The sequence below is a fragment of the Ricinus communis genome, chromosome 3 (assembly GCF_019578655.1).
Source record: "Ricinus communis isolate WT05 ecotype wild-type chromosome 3, ASM1957865v1, whole genome shotgun sequence".
NCBI lineage: Eukaryota > Viridiplantae > Streptophyta > Magnoliopsida > Malpighiales > Euphorbiaceae > Ricinus > Ricinus communis.
The window spans coordinates 27,052,342-27,065,855 of NC_063258.1; the positions used below are offsets into that span (position 1 = coordinate 27,052,342).

Sequence of the window (13,514 nt, forward strand, 5' to 3'; positions counted from 1 at the left end):
TGTGCCCAATTTCTTACATAAAAATAAAATAATGAGACTCTTTACGATTCAAAGTAATACATTAACAACCACCATGAGTACTTCATTTATTCATCTAAAATGTTGCGCGAATAAGATCAAGAAAAATGCAATCAGCAAGCATAAGCAGCCCGTGTCGATATTTTGCAATTTCCAAGCATTGTTTTTACATCCTGGCGCTTTTAGAGGCAATCAGGAGCCATAACTCCATTGACTGAAAAAGAAACATAATATTGGTTCAAGTTCGCACCAAAGACCTGACTAGGAGGCCTTTCTGCAATCAAGCTTGAGTTTTTCTTTTTCCTATGCGCCTCCGCACTAATGGCAGTTTCGACCTTATTAATCCATTGTTTTCCTCCTCACTGTCTTCACTATCTAGCACTATCACTGATTCAACTACTGGTGATTCTTCTTCCCTTTCTCTAATCCCCCAAGCAAGTTTTCCGTCACGATGCTGATTGGGCCGCTGCCTCTGAGATTCATTAGGGAATTCCCTTGAATGCAAGAGCAATTGGCTGATATCTCCACTGCAACCCTGTAATTGAGTTAGAGGACCCAAGGACAGTTCCTGACCGATTTTAGTCTTCCTTTCTAGTGTTTGACTTGAAAATCTTAAATTGTGTGTTGGTAAAACATTCTCCTTCCCTTCCCTTCCCCGTCTCTCTGACATAGCTTTAGAGCTCAAAGAAAGCTTCCTGCAAATTGAAAATGCCTTCTTCCGTTCTGCATCAACACAGGCATTTTTTCCCACTTTATGCACAGAATCCTGAAATGTCTTTGATTCATCGTGGTTAATAGACAAAGGCATGGTCAAGGCCCCAGGTAAGGAATTAGAATGGGATTGGGAAGGTTGCACTGCAGGAGTCACAAGCACATAGTCATTCTTCCCATCACTCGTTTGGCATGCATCCAAAGATCCTGAGAATAGTCTAACCTGACACGGCTTTTCTGAACTCGTGATTTTGCTGTACTCTGTTGATTTACCATTACGGTTCTCATGCTGTAGCGCATCACGACTGCCGCCCTGCAGCACTAACGACCCTAAAGTAGCCATAGGGAGAGATTGTCCGTTAGATAGTGAATGCCAATGTTTTGGGTCTCCATTCTCGTTATTATGACCATCTCTTTTGTCAAAGCGAACAGAAAATTCAAGAGTTGAGTTCCTCATAGTCCCACTCCTGCATAGCTTCTCCAATCCCAAATTGCACTTACCAGGTATGTCCCTTAGCTCACTTCTCTCAATTTCTGCCCTCATATTTTCTGAGCCGAGTTTTAGGAGGTTCGTCGTGCCATTTGCCTCTCCATCACTAGCCCTTTTTGGAGTTGAGCTTGAAGGCTCCAATGACAGCTTCCGACTGATCCGACATGGTCTATCATCAGTAGAAACAAAATGATTGACTTCATGCTTTGACTCTATTCCTGATTGTTTAGCTTCCACCTGCATTAAGAAAATACAACTTCTGAAGGACCACATTCTTGGGAACACTGAAAAGAAGACCTACTGGCAATACCTCTGTGCTAATATCTAGATCAATTTGAACACTCTGAGTTCTGCAGCTGTGCTCAGTAACTCCAGCCTCGGCATGTTTTACAGTCATAGCTCGGGCTTTTTGGTCAAAAGCCTGTCTGTTGTATTTGTATTCCCTGCTCTGCACATTCCGCCAAGCATATTAGAAAACACAGACTTCTTTGTTTACCAGTTTGTAATTCTAACCTCATCAGTCTTTGAGCATATTACTCACTGCTTCACACATTAGGCCATCATCAGGATTTGGTTCACTCAATAACAATCCTATACTTGTTAGAACAGTAGAAATATTAAGTGATGGTTGCCATGCACCCTGCATATACAAGAGCAGGAGCCTTCGAATAAATAAATTATATATTACAGGAAAACAAGTTCACAATTCATAATGACCATTTCACACAATTATCCTCTTACTAAACTAGAAGTAGGAGTTTCATTTAAGTTACCTTTGGTGGAAGATTAAGAATGTCAAGACAAATTCGGCCTCCATTGTCGATATTAGGATGATAGATTGGCGTAGCAAATGTCACACCTGGAGGTTGAAATGGATACCTAAAAACATTCCCTCACAATACAATGAAAATTAAACATATGAATCAAATCTCCAAAATGAAAAACCTAATCGAGCAATTATACCTTTCCGGTATTTGAATCTTAATGGTAAAAATCCCTTCAGCATATACAGTCCCTTCTGGCCCTTTGATCTCTGGCAGGCAAACAAGTGAAAATGAAATTATTTTATACAATTGATTTTGATGTTTAATTGGTAAATAAATGTAAAAAGAGCTTACGGGCGTGGATAGTTGACAAGGAGGATAAATCGAAGTCGGGGGAGAGGAAGGGAAAGGACGCACCAGGAGGAGGGTCGGAGAGGAGAAGCTTGAGCTCCTTTTGCATTCGAAGATTGAGTCTAGCGGCTTGTGCCATTACGTGCTTTAGCTTACTCTGCAAACTTTTGAGTTAATTTGAACTTTGGGAGGGAGGAGGGTTTTGTTTTAAAGAAAAAAGGCGCGGATAGTTAGGGGAATTAGGACACCGAGTGATCTTTCTAACTTTTCATTTTAAAGAAAAAAAAAATTACGTTCTCTCTTGTATTTATATATATTAAATTATATGAGATTGCAATTTAATAGAGATTTAGATATTAAATTTTTTTAGAATTTAATATTAAATTTTTTTAATAAAATAATAAAAATGATAATAAAATAAATAAATATATTATATTAAATAAAATTATAAAATAAAAATATTGTAATAAAATAATATAATTTATATTTTTAAAATTATATATCAAATATTATTATATAGGAAAATATTATTCATAATAAAATTTAAAAATATATATAACTTATTCTAATAAAGATTTATTTCATTTATAACTAGTCTAAATTAGTATTGTAATCTTTTATTATTATATAAAAATTATTCTTATATAAAACATCATTATACATAGATTTGATTGTATTTAGTTTTGACAATCGATAATAAATAAGATAAAATTTACTCCTTACTAAAAAATACAAAATTACACACTCCCAAACTAGAGCATTCAATTTAATATTAAAAATCAATATTACAAAATATATTTAAAAATCACTGTAAATCTACATCAGACCTAAAAATATATCTAATTTTTTATTTTCAAGTTAAATAGTCAATCATACATATTTATGTATATGATTTAGAGATTAAACTAATTTAAAGTTTGGATCAAATTTAAAAACATAAATACCTACATATTTAATATAATAGTAAACCCATATTATAATTTAAATAAAATCTCAAATTCTATCTCATTTGTTACTGAATAAAAAGATTTAAGGACATGAAGAAAACATGCAGAGCACATTAGGATGGAGGCACTGGGCATTAGGCTTTAATAAAAAAAAAAAAAAAAGAGAATTTAATTTTAATGTCATTAGCGATAAGCTTTAATAAAATTAAATAGTAAAATGTCATATAAAATGCATTAGACCTTGATTCAAATGAGGTACTTTCTAGTTTATGGATCTCGTAAAATTAATTAATTGTATAAATAATAAAATATTATAAATTTAAATTTTATAAATTTGTATCTGTTTCTTTATTTTTAGACACACCAAATCAATAAAATCTAAAATAATCATAATATAAAGAAAATACTATAACAAATTTCTTTCATTAAAATAAAAAATTGCATAAGCTTTTAGAATTTATATTTTGAAGATCTTGAAGAGAGATTGTATAAAATTAACAAAATTTTAATTTTTTTTTCAACTGAAATGATTAAGCATTGCCTTGTAATCCTTTTGGAGACAATTTACTGAAATGATAATAGTAAGTTTTTATATGGGAAGAATAATGAAAAATTTTAAATTCAAGTTTCCCACCTTTAGTGACTGAAGAAAATTGTCATGGTCTAAACATGACCTTATCCGATCAAATCACGCATATTCCATCTCTACGGACCATATATTTGACCAACCCGACCGTCCCAACATGTCAATCGTGAATCGTTGTAACCTTTTCAAAGCGAAGCGGCGGATGACAATCCAACGGCTAACAAATTAAATAGCTTTAGAAAAATAGTGTCCCCGATTCACAGAAAGTGGGCCCTGGACACTGCCCCTCCCTCAATACGACGTGATGAGCAACAAAAACATCTCTGCCCATTGCCCCCTCAGACCTTTACCAAACCAACAAAAAAATCTTGAACCACTTTCACTCCACACAATTACAAGCCATGCGCGCGTGATGGGGACAGCATTTATGTCATTTTACCCCTGCGCGTGGCTCGCATTCTACTTTTTTTGAAATCATTGCAGGTCAAAAGGACGGCCAAAGAGGCAAAGACCGCCATCTCTCCACTTATGTACGAAGAAACACTTGGGTCCCGCCAGTCGCCCGGTCCTCCACCTCTATTCCGGTGAACAACACGCGCTGCGATTACCTCTTCACACCCCGGGTTTTTGCTTTCAAAGTTTTAAACATCATCATTTCTCTCTATAATCTACTGCTAGTTAAAAAAAAAAAAAAATCAACCGCCATTCTCTCTCCATTACTGCTTCTCTTAAAAAAGCTTATATCTCAGTCTTAATCTCTTTGATTTTCTATTTATATATTTATATGCACATATAGCTTTGATTATACTGTACGACCGGCAAGGTTTTCTTTTGGAATTCTGAATAGAAGAAGATGAATGTGGTAGGGAGACAGACGTCGAGATCCAATTCGACAGTTCATCACCAGCGTCAGTACTCCGATAACTTCCTTGACAATAGCAGATGGTTCCAATCATCTTCCCAGGTCCCATCTCCTTTTCTTTTCTACTTGATAGTTACATACATACAGTTAATATAAAATCTCTTTGCATTTCCTAAAAACTCGTCGCATTTTCTGTATTTGTTTTTGGCTTGTGGTACACGTGCAGGACTTCGGGTACGGTTCGAGGATGAACCGGAGCATGATGTCAATGGACACGTCAACGCCTTCTGTTTGTTCGCGATCATCGAGTTTAAGGAAGAATGCCGATGATTACGTGTTACCGAGTGAATTTAGCCCTGGCTTACTCGATCTTCATTCTTTCGATACTGAGCTTTTGTCGGAGGTACTAGGATTTTATTTTTCAAGATTCTATCTGACTTTGAATAAATAATTCATTTATTATGGCCTAATAGAAAATGCATGTCAAAATAAACAGACGGTACCAATTGATGATTATCGCGACGTGATGATTTACTTTGAAATTCCAAATAATTTGCAGCCTATAAGATTTCTTGCATTTGCATTGGACTATTATTTAGGCCAATTAGTTTGATAGCCTGCCAAATTGAATGAGAAAGTAGAAACAATCAACACTTACGAATACTGAATTTGTATGTTTATATATTGATAGTTTATTGTACCTATGTGATCATTAGGTCCCTGTTTCCAGCCTCTATGAAGGATACTCGCATAATCAGCAAGCTGCTCGTGGTAAAAGTTTTGATGACTCTGAACCTTATAACATTGCAGCCAACAAATTGACAACCAGGTCACGAGGTTTGCCTGAGAGTAACATTCTTAAAAGCTTCTCAGCAGACAAAGAAAGAGCTAATACTGTTGCGAAAATTAAAGTTGTGGTATGCTCATTTGATTCAACGCAATCTTTTTTCCTAATTTATAAAATGATAGGGTAATTATTATTATTTTTTCAATTATTTTTGCATGTAGGTTCGCAAGAGGCCATTAAACAGAAAGGAAATAGCAAAGAAAGAGGAAGATATCATTACCATAGAGCCACATTCCAATTTTCTCACAGTTCATGAAACTAAACTCAAAGTGCGTTTATATTTTGTTCTTTAATAGTTGCACATTACATTTTATTATTGCAATGATTCTTGCTTTTTTTAATCTACAATGTTCTGCAGGTTGACCTAACAGAATATGTTGAGAAGCATGAATTTGTTTTTGATGCGGTGCTGAATGAAGGTGTTTCAAATGAAAAAGTGTGTATGCGATGAGACTTGGTCCATAACACAAATCTGATTTCTTTGATTTCACCAGATTTCTTTTTTCTTTTTCATTCCCATAGGTGTACTCAGAGACCGTGGAGCCTGTAGTTCCTCTAATTTTCCATAAAACCAAAGCAACCTGCTTTGCATATGGGCAAACAGGCAAGTGGTCTTAGTTTCTATGATATTTCACTGTTGGTTTTCTGAGTTATGGAACGATTTTCTCTACTGTAGATTTTTAAGTTAATTTTCCGAAGTCATTTTCATACATTTGGTGGGACAGAAACTATACAGGTCTATATTCAAACTCTGAGCTAAACAGAAAGGAAAAGATATTGGGAGGATGGTACAAAAAAAGAGAATCTATGTCTTAGACTCTTTTAATCTGCCTTTTTTTTTTCTTTTTTCTTTTTTTTTTTGTCTCAGTTTATTATTTTGAATAAACTTGGGTTGATCCTATTTTCCTCACAGGGAGCGGAAAGACTTATACCATGCAACCACTGCCCCTCAAAGCATCCCAAGATATATTAAGATTGATGCACCACACATATAGGAATCAAGGTTTTCAATTGTTTGTCAGCTTTTTTGAGATATATGGAGGGAAGCTCTTTGATCTCCTCAATGATCGGAAGTGAGTTAATTAAACTGATTGGTTTTGACCAGACTTTAGTATGTGTTGCTTGTCTGAGTAAAGTCAATATCTTGCAGAAAACTTTGCATGAGGGAGGATGGGAAACAACAAGTATGCATTGTGGGTTTGCAGGAATACAGAGTTTCTGATGTTGAGGTAATCAGGGAGTTCATTGAGAAAGGAAATGCCACTAGAAGCACTGGTACAACTGGTGCTAATGAGGAATCCTCCCGATCACATGCTATACTTCAGCTTGCCATCAAGAGATCAGTGGATGGCTCTGAAACAAAGCCTGCCCGACTTGTAGGGAAATTGTCTTTTATAGATCTGGCTGGAAGTGAGCGCGGTGCGGATACTACTGATAATGATAAACAGACAAGGTGATGTTTGATTGTATTATATTCCTTTTCTCGGTGTTTGCTTTTGTTACTTCAGACATTCTGCAGTACGCATTGGATATGAATAGTTGTTCTTTATTAAATATGGATGTTGAAAAAATTCTCGGGGTCTAACAGAAGTATTTGCATTTACATCATTACAGAATGGAAGGTGCTGAAATCAATAAGAGCTTGCTGGCTTTGAAAGAATGCATTAGAGCTCTTGACAATGATCAAGGTCATATTCCCTTTAGAGGGAGCAAGCTGACTGAAGTTTTAAGAGATTCATTTGTTGGTGACTCACGCACTGTAATGATATCTTGTATTTCACCGAGTTCAGGATCATGTGAACACACTCTCAATACACTAAGATATGCTGATAGGTACAAAGATTTGTAATATAAGAGAAGTGATCAATAATCTTGCTCGAGAAATTTCTGATAAATATTGATGTTCCAGGGTGAAGAGTCTTTCTAAAGGGAGCATTTCTAAACGGGATCCAATGTCTTCTTCTTCAAATGTTAGAGACTCAATTGCATTGCCTTCAGTTTCACCTAATGAAGCAACATTTGACAATAATATCACAGATGTTCCAAATGAAAGGAACAGGTTTGGATGGGCAAAACAGATTGAAAGAGAAACATCTCCCCCTTTTAATGTGGATCGCATACCAAGTGGCAGGGGAGAGGGCCAGGGCCATTTGCCTGGGTATTTAGATTATCACAAGCGCCAGATAGGTGGTCAAATTGGCATTGCTGATGATGATTCTGATTACACTCATGACGATTATGAGCAAGAAAAGCCATCAGGTATAAACAATAAAAAATTAGAAACCTACAAAGTTTCAGGTTTTGAGGATAAGCAAACTGCTGCTCAAGCAAAATGGAGAGAAGTTCCAGATGTTAAATTGAACAATTCACATTCAGATGATGATCTTAATGCCCTGTTGAAGGTAATCATACTCCAAACATGTTCGAGTTGGCTTTTGATAGGTGCCCAGGTGCCAATTCAATTTTGCTATGGTTTGTGTAGGAAGAAGAGGATCTCGTGTCTGCCCACCGTAAACAAGTGGAGGAGACTATAGACATTGTTAGGGAGGTTGGCAACAATCTCTTTTCAGTTTGTTACATTTGTCTGCCAGTATTGGTTCTGATATAATCTTATGATTAATGTAGGAGATGAACTTGCTAGTTGAAGCTGACCAACCAGGCAATCAACTGGATAATTATATTTCTAAGTTGAATGCTATTCTTTCACAGAAGGCTGCAGGAATTCTACAGCTACAGACTCGTCTGGCTCAATTTCAAAGGCGTCTGAATGAGCATAATGTTTTGATATCCTCATATGGTAATTGATTTTGATTTTGGAGAATGCTTACGGAAGTGAAGTAATCAGCTTACAAGGCCTGAATTCTGACAGGGGGTTGATACGATGGCTCAAATTCTTCACTAAGGGGGATTTAGTTTTGTATTCAAATTCTTCATTGATGGTGGATCGGTTTAACTGCATTGTAACTAAATCTGGTTGCAGGGATATAATGTTTGGTGGGGTGGGTGGTTTGAGGTGTCTTTACCTAATTATCAAGTCAGTAGCCATTCTGACTCCTGTCTTCTTATAAGCTTATTTTTGTAAAACCTGTGAGGCCTGTAGTCCAGTTTATGAAGAGATTCTGTTTCGAGTTCCTAAGGTATGACATGATTGCCGGTTATTGTTGGCAATATAATGTATTGACATTTTGACAGTGAAATTATCCTGGTTTGGTTGCCATTTTAAAATATAAAAGCTATAACTGCTGCTGGTTATTTTATGTGGATGTGGCCACAATAATTTAACTTGATTGCCTCTATGTTGTTGGAGCTCGAAATTGAATGTGTGCTAACTGCATTTCTTGTCTTCTTTGAGTGCACTCAAGGCAATAGTTGAGTTGATTCCTTTGCATTATGCAGATCTTCAGTCTGGCAGACACTTCTATATACTGGAATTGTAAGTTCATTTTCTTTCCCTTTTCTGCTGCTACTTTTTTTAGTCAATGTGTGAATTTGCATAATCCAAATGCTGTTAAGCTCTGCTTTATTTGGCCAACTCAAATCTTTAGCAGGTCATTAGCAAAAAATTGATGGTGTTACTAACATACGGCATTTTGTGTAGAAATTCTTACTTATAATCTTTTGATACTTCTACTAATGAAATCATAACATTTTCATTGAAAAACTTTGGATACACAAATAGGTGTCTTTTTAATTAACACCTGTAACATAGGTAGTACAAGAATCAAACTGGCATAGTCTCCAAACATGGTGAGCACTACTAAGTTTAAAGCACTGAAAGAAGGCACAATTACATGTGCAGTTTTGTTATCTCATTATTCAGTAACCCAGATGATGTGGTTTTCTGGTAGGAAGTGACAGATAGGAACAGTCCCAGGTTTAACATCAAGAACCTGGAAAGCCAGGTGCATTGGGTTCCACTTTGATGTATCAGTATGGCATATGGCTACAGCCTGGACTCTGGTTTTATCATCTCCAATTAATGGAACGATATAAGCTTTGGTAATATGTGTTTCATGGCAGTAGAATACAGGGTAAATGTAGTTTTTGGCATGACATGCTACTAACTTGCCTCCTACCATCTCGACTCCCTGAGTGATGCTAAATTCCTGCTGCAGTGTATCATCTTTATTAGCCTTCGTGACCAAAACCCTAACATCCTTTCCTAGCTTTGAAGTGCTAAAATCTACCATTGCTTCCAGTGATGTGGCACAATACTTGTCCTCATCCTCAAATGCTGGCTCCTCGCACTCTTCCATAGTCTTTTTCATTATCTCAGCTTTTGTTGAGTTAGGCTTGACTAAAAATTTGCGCATGATTTCTGAGAACTTGTTTGAGGAGAAGGGTATAATCTTGGCAACTTTGCGAGGTAAAAACTTAGCATCAGCTGCAATTTTGGTGAAGTAGACGTTCATTTTCGTGCCGGGATGCAGGTCCTTGTCTAGGAAGAAGGGAGTCACATTTTGGTTGCTATGGAGTTCATCCCTAGAGGCGCCATAATTAAATAAGAATGGGCTTGCACCACTGAAGAATGGCGGCTCGACATCCACAGTTACTCCATTCCCAATATCCACAGATACTATGTTGCCGACGTCTACGTCTACACCACTATCTTCAAAATTCATGCTAGCATCACTCTTCTGCTCTGTCAGTTGTGGTGGATATAAGATTTAGTTAGAAGTACTAAGAAACTTATTAGATCATACTAAGAAACTTATTAGATCATGACCATAAACGAGAATATTTGCTGTATAATATGAAATTCTCTGCATATTGAAATAAATAAGATTGAGAGTTAGAGCATATTGAGAAAGGAGAAGAGTTTTGAGGCAGAAGTTGCACCAGACGGCAAAAGATCATGAAGAACTTTAGGCATCAGAGTGGTAGGCAACATAGACTGCCAATAGATCTCTTGGGAGGTAACAGCATGAGTTTTGGCTAGTTGAAGCTGCAAAAGAGTGATCATCGAGACCAGGTTACTATTTTCTAAACCATGTATCAACATGCTCTTGATTGAATAATAACGCTACTGTTCGTGTTATTACTTACCGAGGTTAAGAAAAGAACCACGAGAAAATGAAACTCCATTGAATAATAAACTCAACGGCAGTTTAGGAGGGAAGTGAAGAGAACGACACTTGTAGCAGTACACTTGGAAAGAAGGCAAAATGCACTGCCTAATATAGACTTTGGGACCTTGGAAAATCCATTAATACCATAGGTTGTTAAGTAAATATTCTACTTCTGCATTATGCAACTGAATAGAGTGAATTAAGGGAAAACAAATCATTTAAGAATGATGTTTTTAAGGTGATCGTGGTTTTAGTGATTGTAAACAGAGAGGTAAAAAAAAATGCTGAAAGACTTGTCATGAATGATGCCGAAGCGATGGTCATGGCCTCATGCTCTCCAGCACTGGCAGATATGGCCTAAGTTATGCTATTCAACATTGTTATTTATGAGCTCATTTAAAATCAGATAAGATGATAACTTACTTTTGGATCATTCCCATTCATTGTGTTTGTGCTATGGAATTGTTGATATAGAAAGAAGGCTGTTTATCTATTTTCTTTTTTGAAGGATGTTTGGCTAAATGGGTCGAGGTATCATATTCCCATTAGGCTATTTCTGGTAATCCGGTAGTTGAATCTAGCCCACCATCGGCTCCTCTACCAAAAGTTGCCCATCTATTGTAGATATCGCGTTCAGGAGATGAAATTTGGGCATGTATATTAAGCCCATCAGTGACTAAGGACCAGAGAATCATTTCATACTTAAACCTGTTACTGAACCAACTCTTACAAATATATTTAAACCTCTTTGTATAGGACAATAGCCTACAGACATTTTTATGAATTATAAGTAGGGGGTTATGAAATTCAAAGACAATTTTATACCCCTGTACCATTTGTGCTTTTTTACTTGACAACCCAAAATAAGTAAGACAATTAATCAGTACAAGAAGCTTTCTATGTCTCAAACAGCACAAACCAGGTGGCAATCTTGATGACCAATGTGGAAAAGTTAGACTGATCAAAATCATTGGTGACATGTCGTTCTCTAATACAATTAAGGAAAGAAAAAAAAAAAAAAAAGAACATGATTGCTAACCATTAACATCAACATACTCAGCTTGGTGTGATCTTGACTTCTCATCCCTAGTTTTTGCCACTTGTGAGCTAATGCGGGTCCAACTAATATTATAGCCTACATAATGCAACAACTAAATAAAATAAATATTGAGCATCTGCCATTATCATCTTTAGCATCTTTAAGCAGCAGAAAACACCAAACAGTCGGAAAAGAAAACGTAGTTATGATATGTCTCCATTGAGGACAAGCTCTAACATTGCATACATTGGCCACAAGGTGCATCAAATTGTCATGAGCCGTCCACTTGGCCTTATGGTTATTTAATGTTAAATGAAAAGAAAAATGCATTTTGAACCTTTAAATTTTTCAATCTTACTTTTTATTTTTATTTTATTTCATTAAACTTTTATATTTAATTTTATTTTAATTAAAGACTCGGTATTTTTTAACAAAGATAAAGAATAAGAGTACAACAAATTGATAAAATAAATTTAAATCTCATACAACATATGTAAGAAAATTTTAATAAAACTGATATTCTAAAAACTTAATAATAGGTTTTGGCATGTCAAATCAAAAAATTTATTTATTGAATTAGTAACTGATCAGAATAATGAGAGGCCCTTCTAATTTTATGACCATTTTGAGTTCTACCCATTTGGCAAAAGCCACATCAACCTCAATAGAGTTCAACAGAAAATGATGAAACTGGGAGTCTTAATAATTTCTCCATCGCAGAAAGCTTATAGGAGAGTGGTACTTAAGAGTATATGTAAGCGAGCCACTCTGGCATATTTTTTCATCATTTGTTTCTTTTTTATATATAAATGTGAGTGGGCATTTTGAACTTTAGTTATTCGTTGTTGAAGTTTCAACTTTACCTAACAGTATAATCCAACTCAGGAAAGAAAAATAAAATGCCAAAACTACTTTACCCAACATCCAAACAAGTCACTGCGTTGCTTTCCTCTATCATTGATCTATCTTATTGGAGTTTCTTTCCTCCATCAAATTCTTTTTTCCATTTTGAGTTCTTTATCTGAAATTATTCTTTTTCTTTCTTTTTTTCTTCTAACTTTTCTTAGTACTAGTTTTCATCCTTGAGTTTGAAATATATTCCACGAATAGTCCATAATTCATCATCAAGACACGAGGCTTGCATACTAAATCAAGAGAATATTCTTACTCTTCCTTTTTTCTTTTTAAGGGAAGAGAATATTCTTACTCTCGCTAAAGAAAAAAAAAAAAAAAAGACAAAAAGATTGGAAAAAGGGAAAAGATTACAGAGAAATAGACTTGTTTATGGGTCCGGTGTTCATCCGATCTGCACAATCTCTTTAAAAAAATTTAGATTTGGACACGTAATTTTTTTTTTTTTTACTTTAAACTCTCTCGATTCTGAACTTTTTTAAAAAAGGAATTGACTATTTTTTTAGATAAATTTAAAAAGGTTATCTTTTTAAAACCGCTTAATAGGTGTTACTTGTCTAACAAATTATATATAAATATATATCTATTTTTAAAAACGGATTGAGTTTAATTAAAATTTGAAGCTCATATAGGAAACACGGTTTAAACTCTGACTAAGACTTGAAAAATTGAAACTCATATTAAACCCGGTCCTGCCTATTGAAATTTAGGATGGTTTAACAAGTCATTCACCATTGTAGGAATCTTACACTGTTTTTCTTTTTAAAATTTAATTTTCGGATGAGAAGTAAGAGAAAATTATTTAATTTTTATTTGGTCAAAGAATAGAAAGTTCAATCCTAAATTCCTGTAACAATTATAATGTTACCAAGTTTGTAAATATTGATCATGAAGGTAAAACATGAGGCTCTTCTTTTG

General features: G+C 35.3%; 3 protein-coding genes across 6 annotated transcripts; 1 reads left to right on the plus strand and 2 right to left on the minus strand.

Annotated features, from left to right (window-relative positions):
* Window positions 1–54: 54 nt before the first annotated feature.
* Window positions 55–2,573, minus strand: LOC8284804. 2 transcript variants are annotated; one of them, XM_015716194.3, is made up of 6 exons: window positions 2,401–2,573; window positions 2,183–2,252; window positions 1,993–2,098; window positions 1,761–1,859; window positions 1,530–1,667; window positions 55–1,456 (listed from the first exon to the last, which is right to left on the minus strand). In XM_015716194.3, exons 1-6 carry the CDS (start codon window positions 2,471–2,473, stop codon window positions 299–301), a joined length of 1,644 nt encoding a protein of 547 aa, XP_015571680.1. In that variant the 5' UTR covers window positions 2,474–2,573; the 3' UTR covers window positions 55–298. The 2 variants fall into 2 exon arrangements, with proteins under 2 accessions (XP_015571680.1, XP_002514313.1); XM_002514267.4 differs by having other exon boundaries at window positions 2,338–2,572.
* A 1,658-nt stretch (window positions 2,574–4,231) lies between these two features.
* On the plus strand, window positions 4,232–9,446 carry LOC8284803 (kinesin-like protein KIN-13B). 2 transcript variants are annotated; one of them, XM_025156496.2, is made up of 14 exons: window positions 4,232–4,831; window positions 4,956–5,132; window positions 5,446–5,646; window positions 5,738–5,845; window positions 5,935–6,012; window positions 6,099–6,180; window positions 6,490–6,649; window positions 6,727–7,029; window positions 7,191–7,409; window positions 7,486–7,978; window positions 8,059–8,124; window positions 8,202–8,373; window positions 8,973–9,009; window positions 9,425–9,446. In XM_025156496.2, the coding sequence occupies exons 1-14, from the start codon at window positions 4,721–4,723 to the stop codon at window positions 9,429–9,431; spliced, it is 2,214 nt and encodes a 737-aa protein (XP_025012264.2). In that variant the 5' UTR covers window positions 4,232–4,720; the 3' UTR covers window positions 9,432–9,446. The 2 variants fall into 2 exon arrangements, with proteins under 2 accessions (XP_025012264.2, XP_015571784.2); XM_015716298.3 differs by lacking the exons at window positions 8,973–9,009; window positions 9,425–9,446 and adding an exon at window positions 8,446–8,835 and having other exon boundaries at window positions 4,233–4,831.
* Window positions 9,208–11,128, minus strand: LOC8284802 (BURP domain-containing protein 3). Of its 2 annotated transcripts, XM_002514265.4 has the most exons (3): window positions 10,623–11,127; window positions 10,416–10,521; window positions 9,208–10,218 (listed from the first exon to the last, which is right to left on the minus strand). In XM_002514265.4, the coding sequence occupies exons 1-3, from the start codon at window positions 10,659–10,661 to the stop codon at window positions 9,389–9,391; spliced, it is 975 nt and encodes a 324-aa protein (XP_002514311.1). In that variant the 5' UTR covers window positions 10,662–11,127; the 3' UTR covers window positions 9,208–9,388. The 2 variants fall into 2 exon arrangements, with proteins under 2 accessions (XP_002514311.1, XP_048228020.1); XM_048372063.1 differs by having other exon boundaries at window positions 10,416–11,128.
* Window positions 11,129–13,514: the final 2,386 nt, after the last annotated feature.

What these genes read in the sequence shown, in the direction of transcription:
- LOC8284802 (XM_048372063.1), bottom strand. Translation starts at nt 10,578, where the DNA reads ATGTTGATACATGGTTTAGAAAATAGTAACCTGGTCTCGATGATCACT. An exon ending in TCATGATCTTTTGCCGTCTG is followed by an intron (nt 10,219 to 10,415) that starts GTGCAACTTCTG and finishes CACAACTGACAG; the next exon opens with AGCAGAAGAGTGATGCTAGC.
- LOC8284803 (XM_025156496.2), top strand. Translation starts at nt 4,721, where the DNA reads ATGAATGTGGTAGGGAGACAGACGTCGAGATCCAATTCGACAGTTCAT. An exon ending in GGTTCCAATCATCTTCCCAG is followed by an intron (nt 4,832 to 4,955) that starts GTCCCATCTCCT and finishes GTACACGTGCAG; the next exon opens with GACTTCGGGTACGGTTCGAG. An exon ending in CTTTGCATATGGGCAAACAG is followed by an intron (nt 6,181 to 6,489) that starts GCAAGTGGTCTT and finishes TTTTCCTCACAG; the next exon opens with GGAGCGGAAAGACTTATACC.
- LOC8284804 (XM_002514267.4), bottom strand. Translation starts at nt 2,473, where the DNA reads ATGGCACAAGCCGCTAGACTCAATCTTCGAATGCAAAAGGAGCTCAAG. An exon ending in CTTGTCAACTATCCACGCCC is followed by an intron (nt 2,253 to 2,337) that starts GTAAGCTCTTTT and finishes TTTGCCTGCCAG; the next exon opens with AGATCAAAGGGCCAGAAGGG. An exon ending in ATCTAGATATTAGCACAGAG is followed by an intron (nt 1,457 to 1,529) that starts GTATTGCCAGTA and finishes TTCTTAATGCAG; the next exon opens with GTGGAAGCTAAACAATCAGG.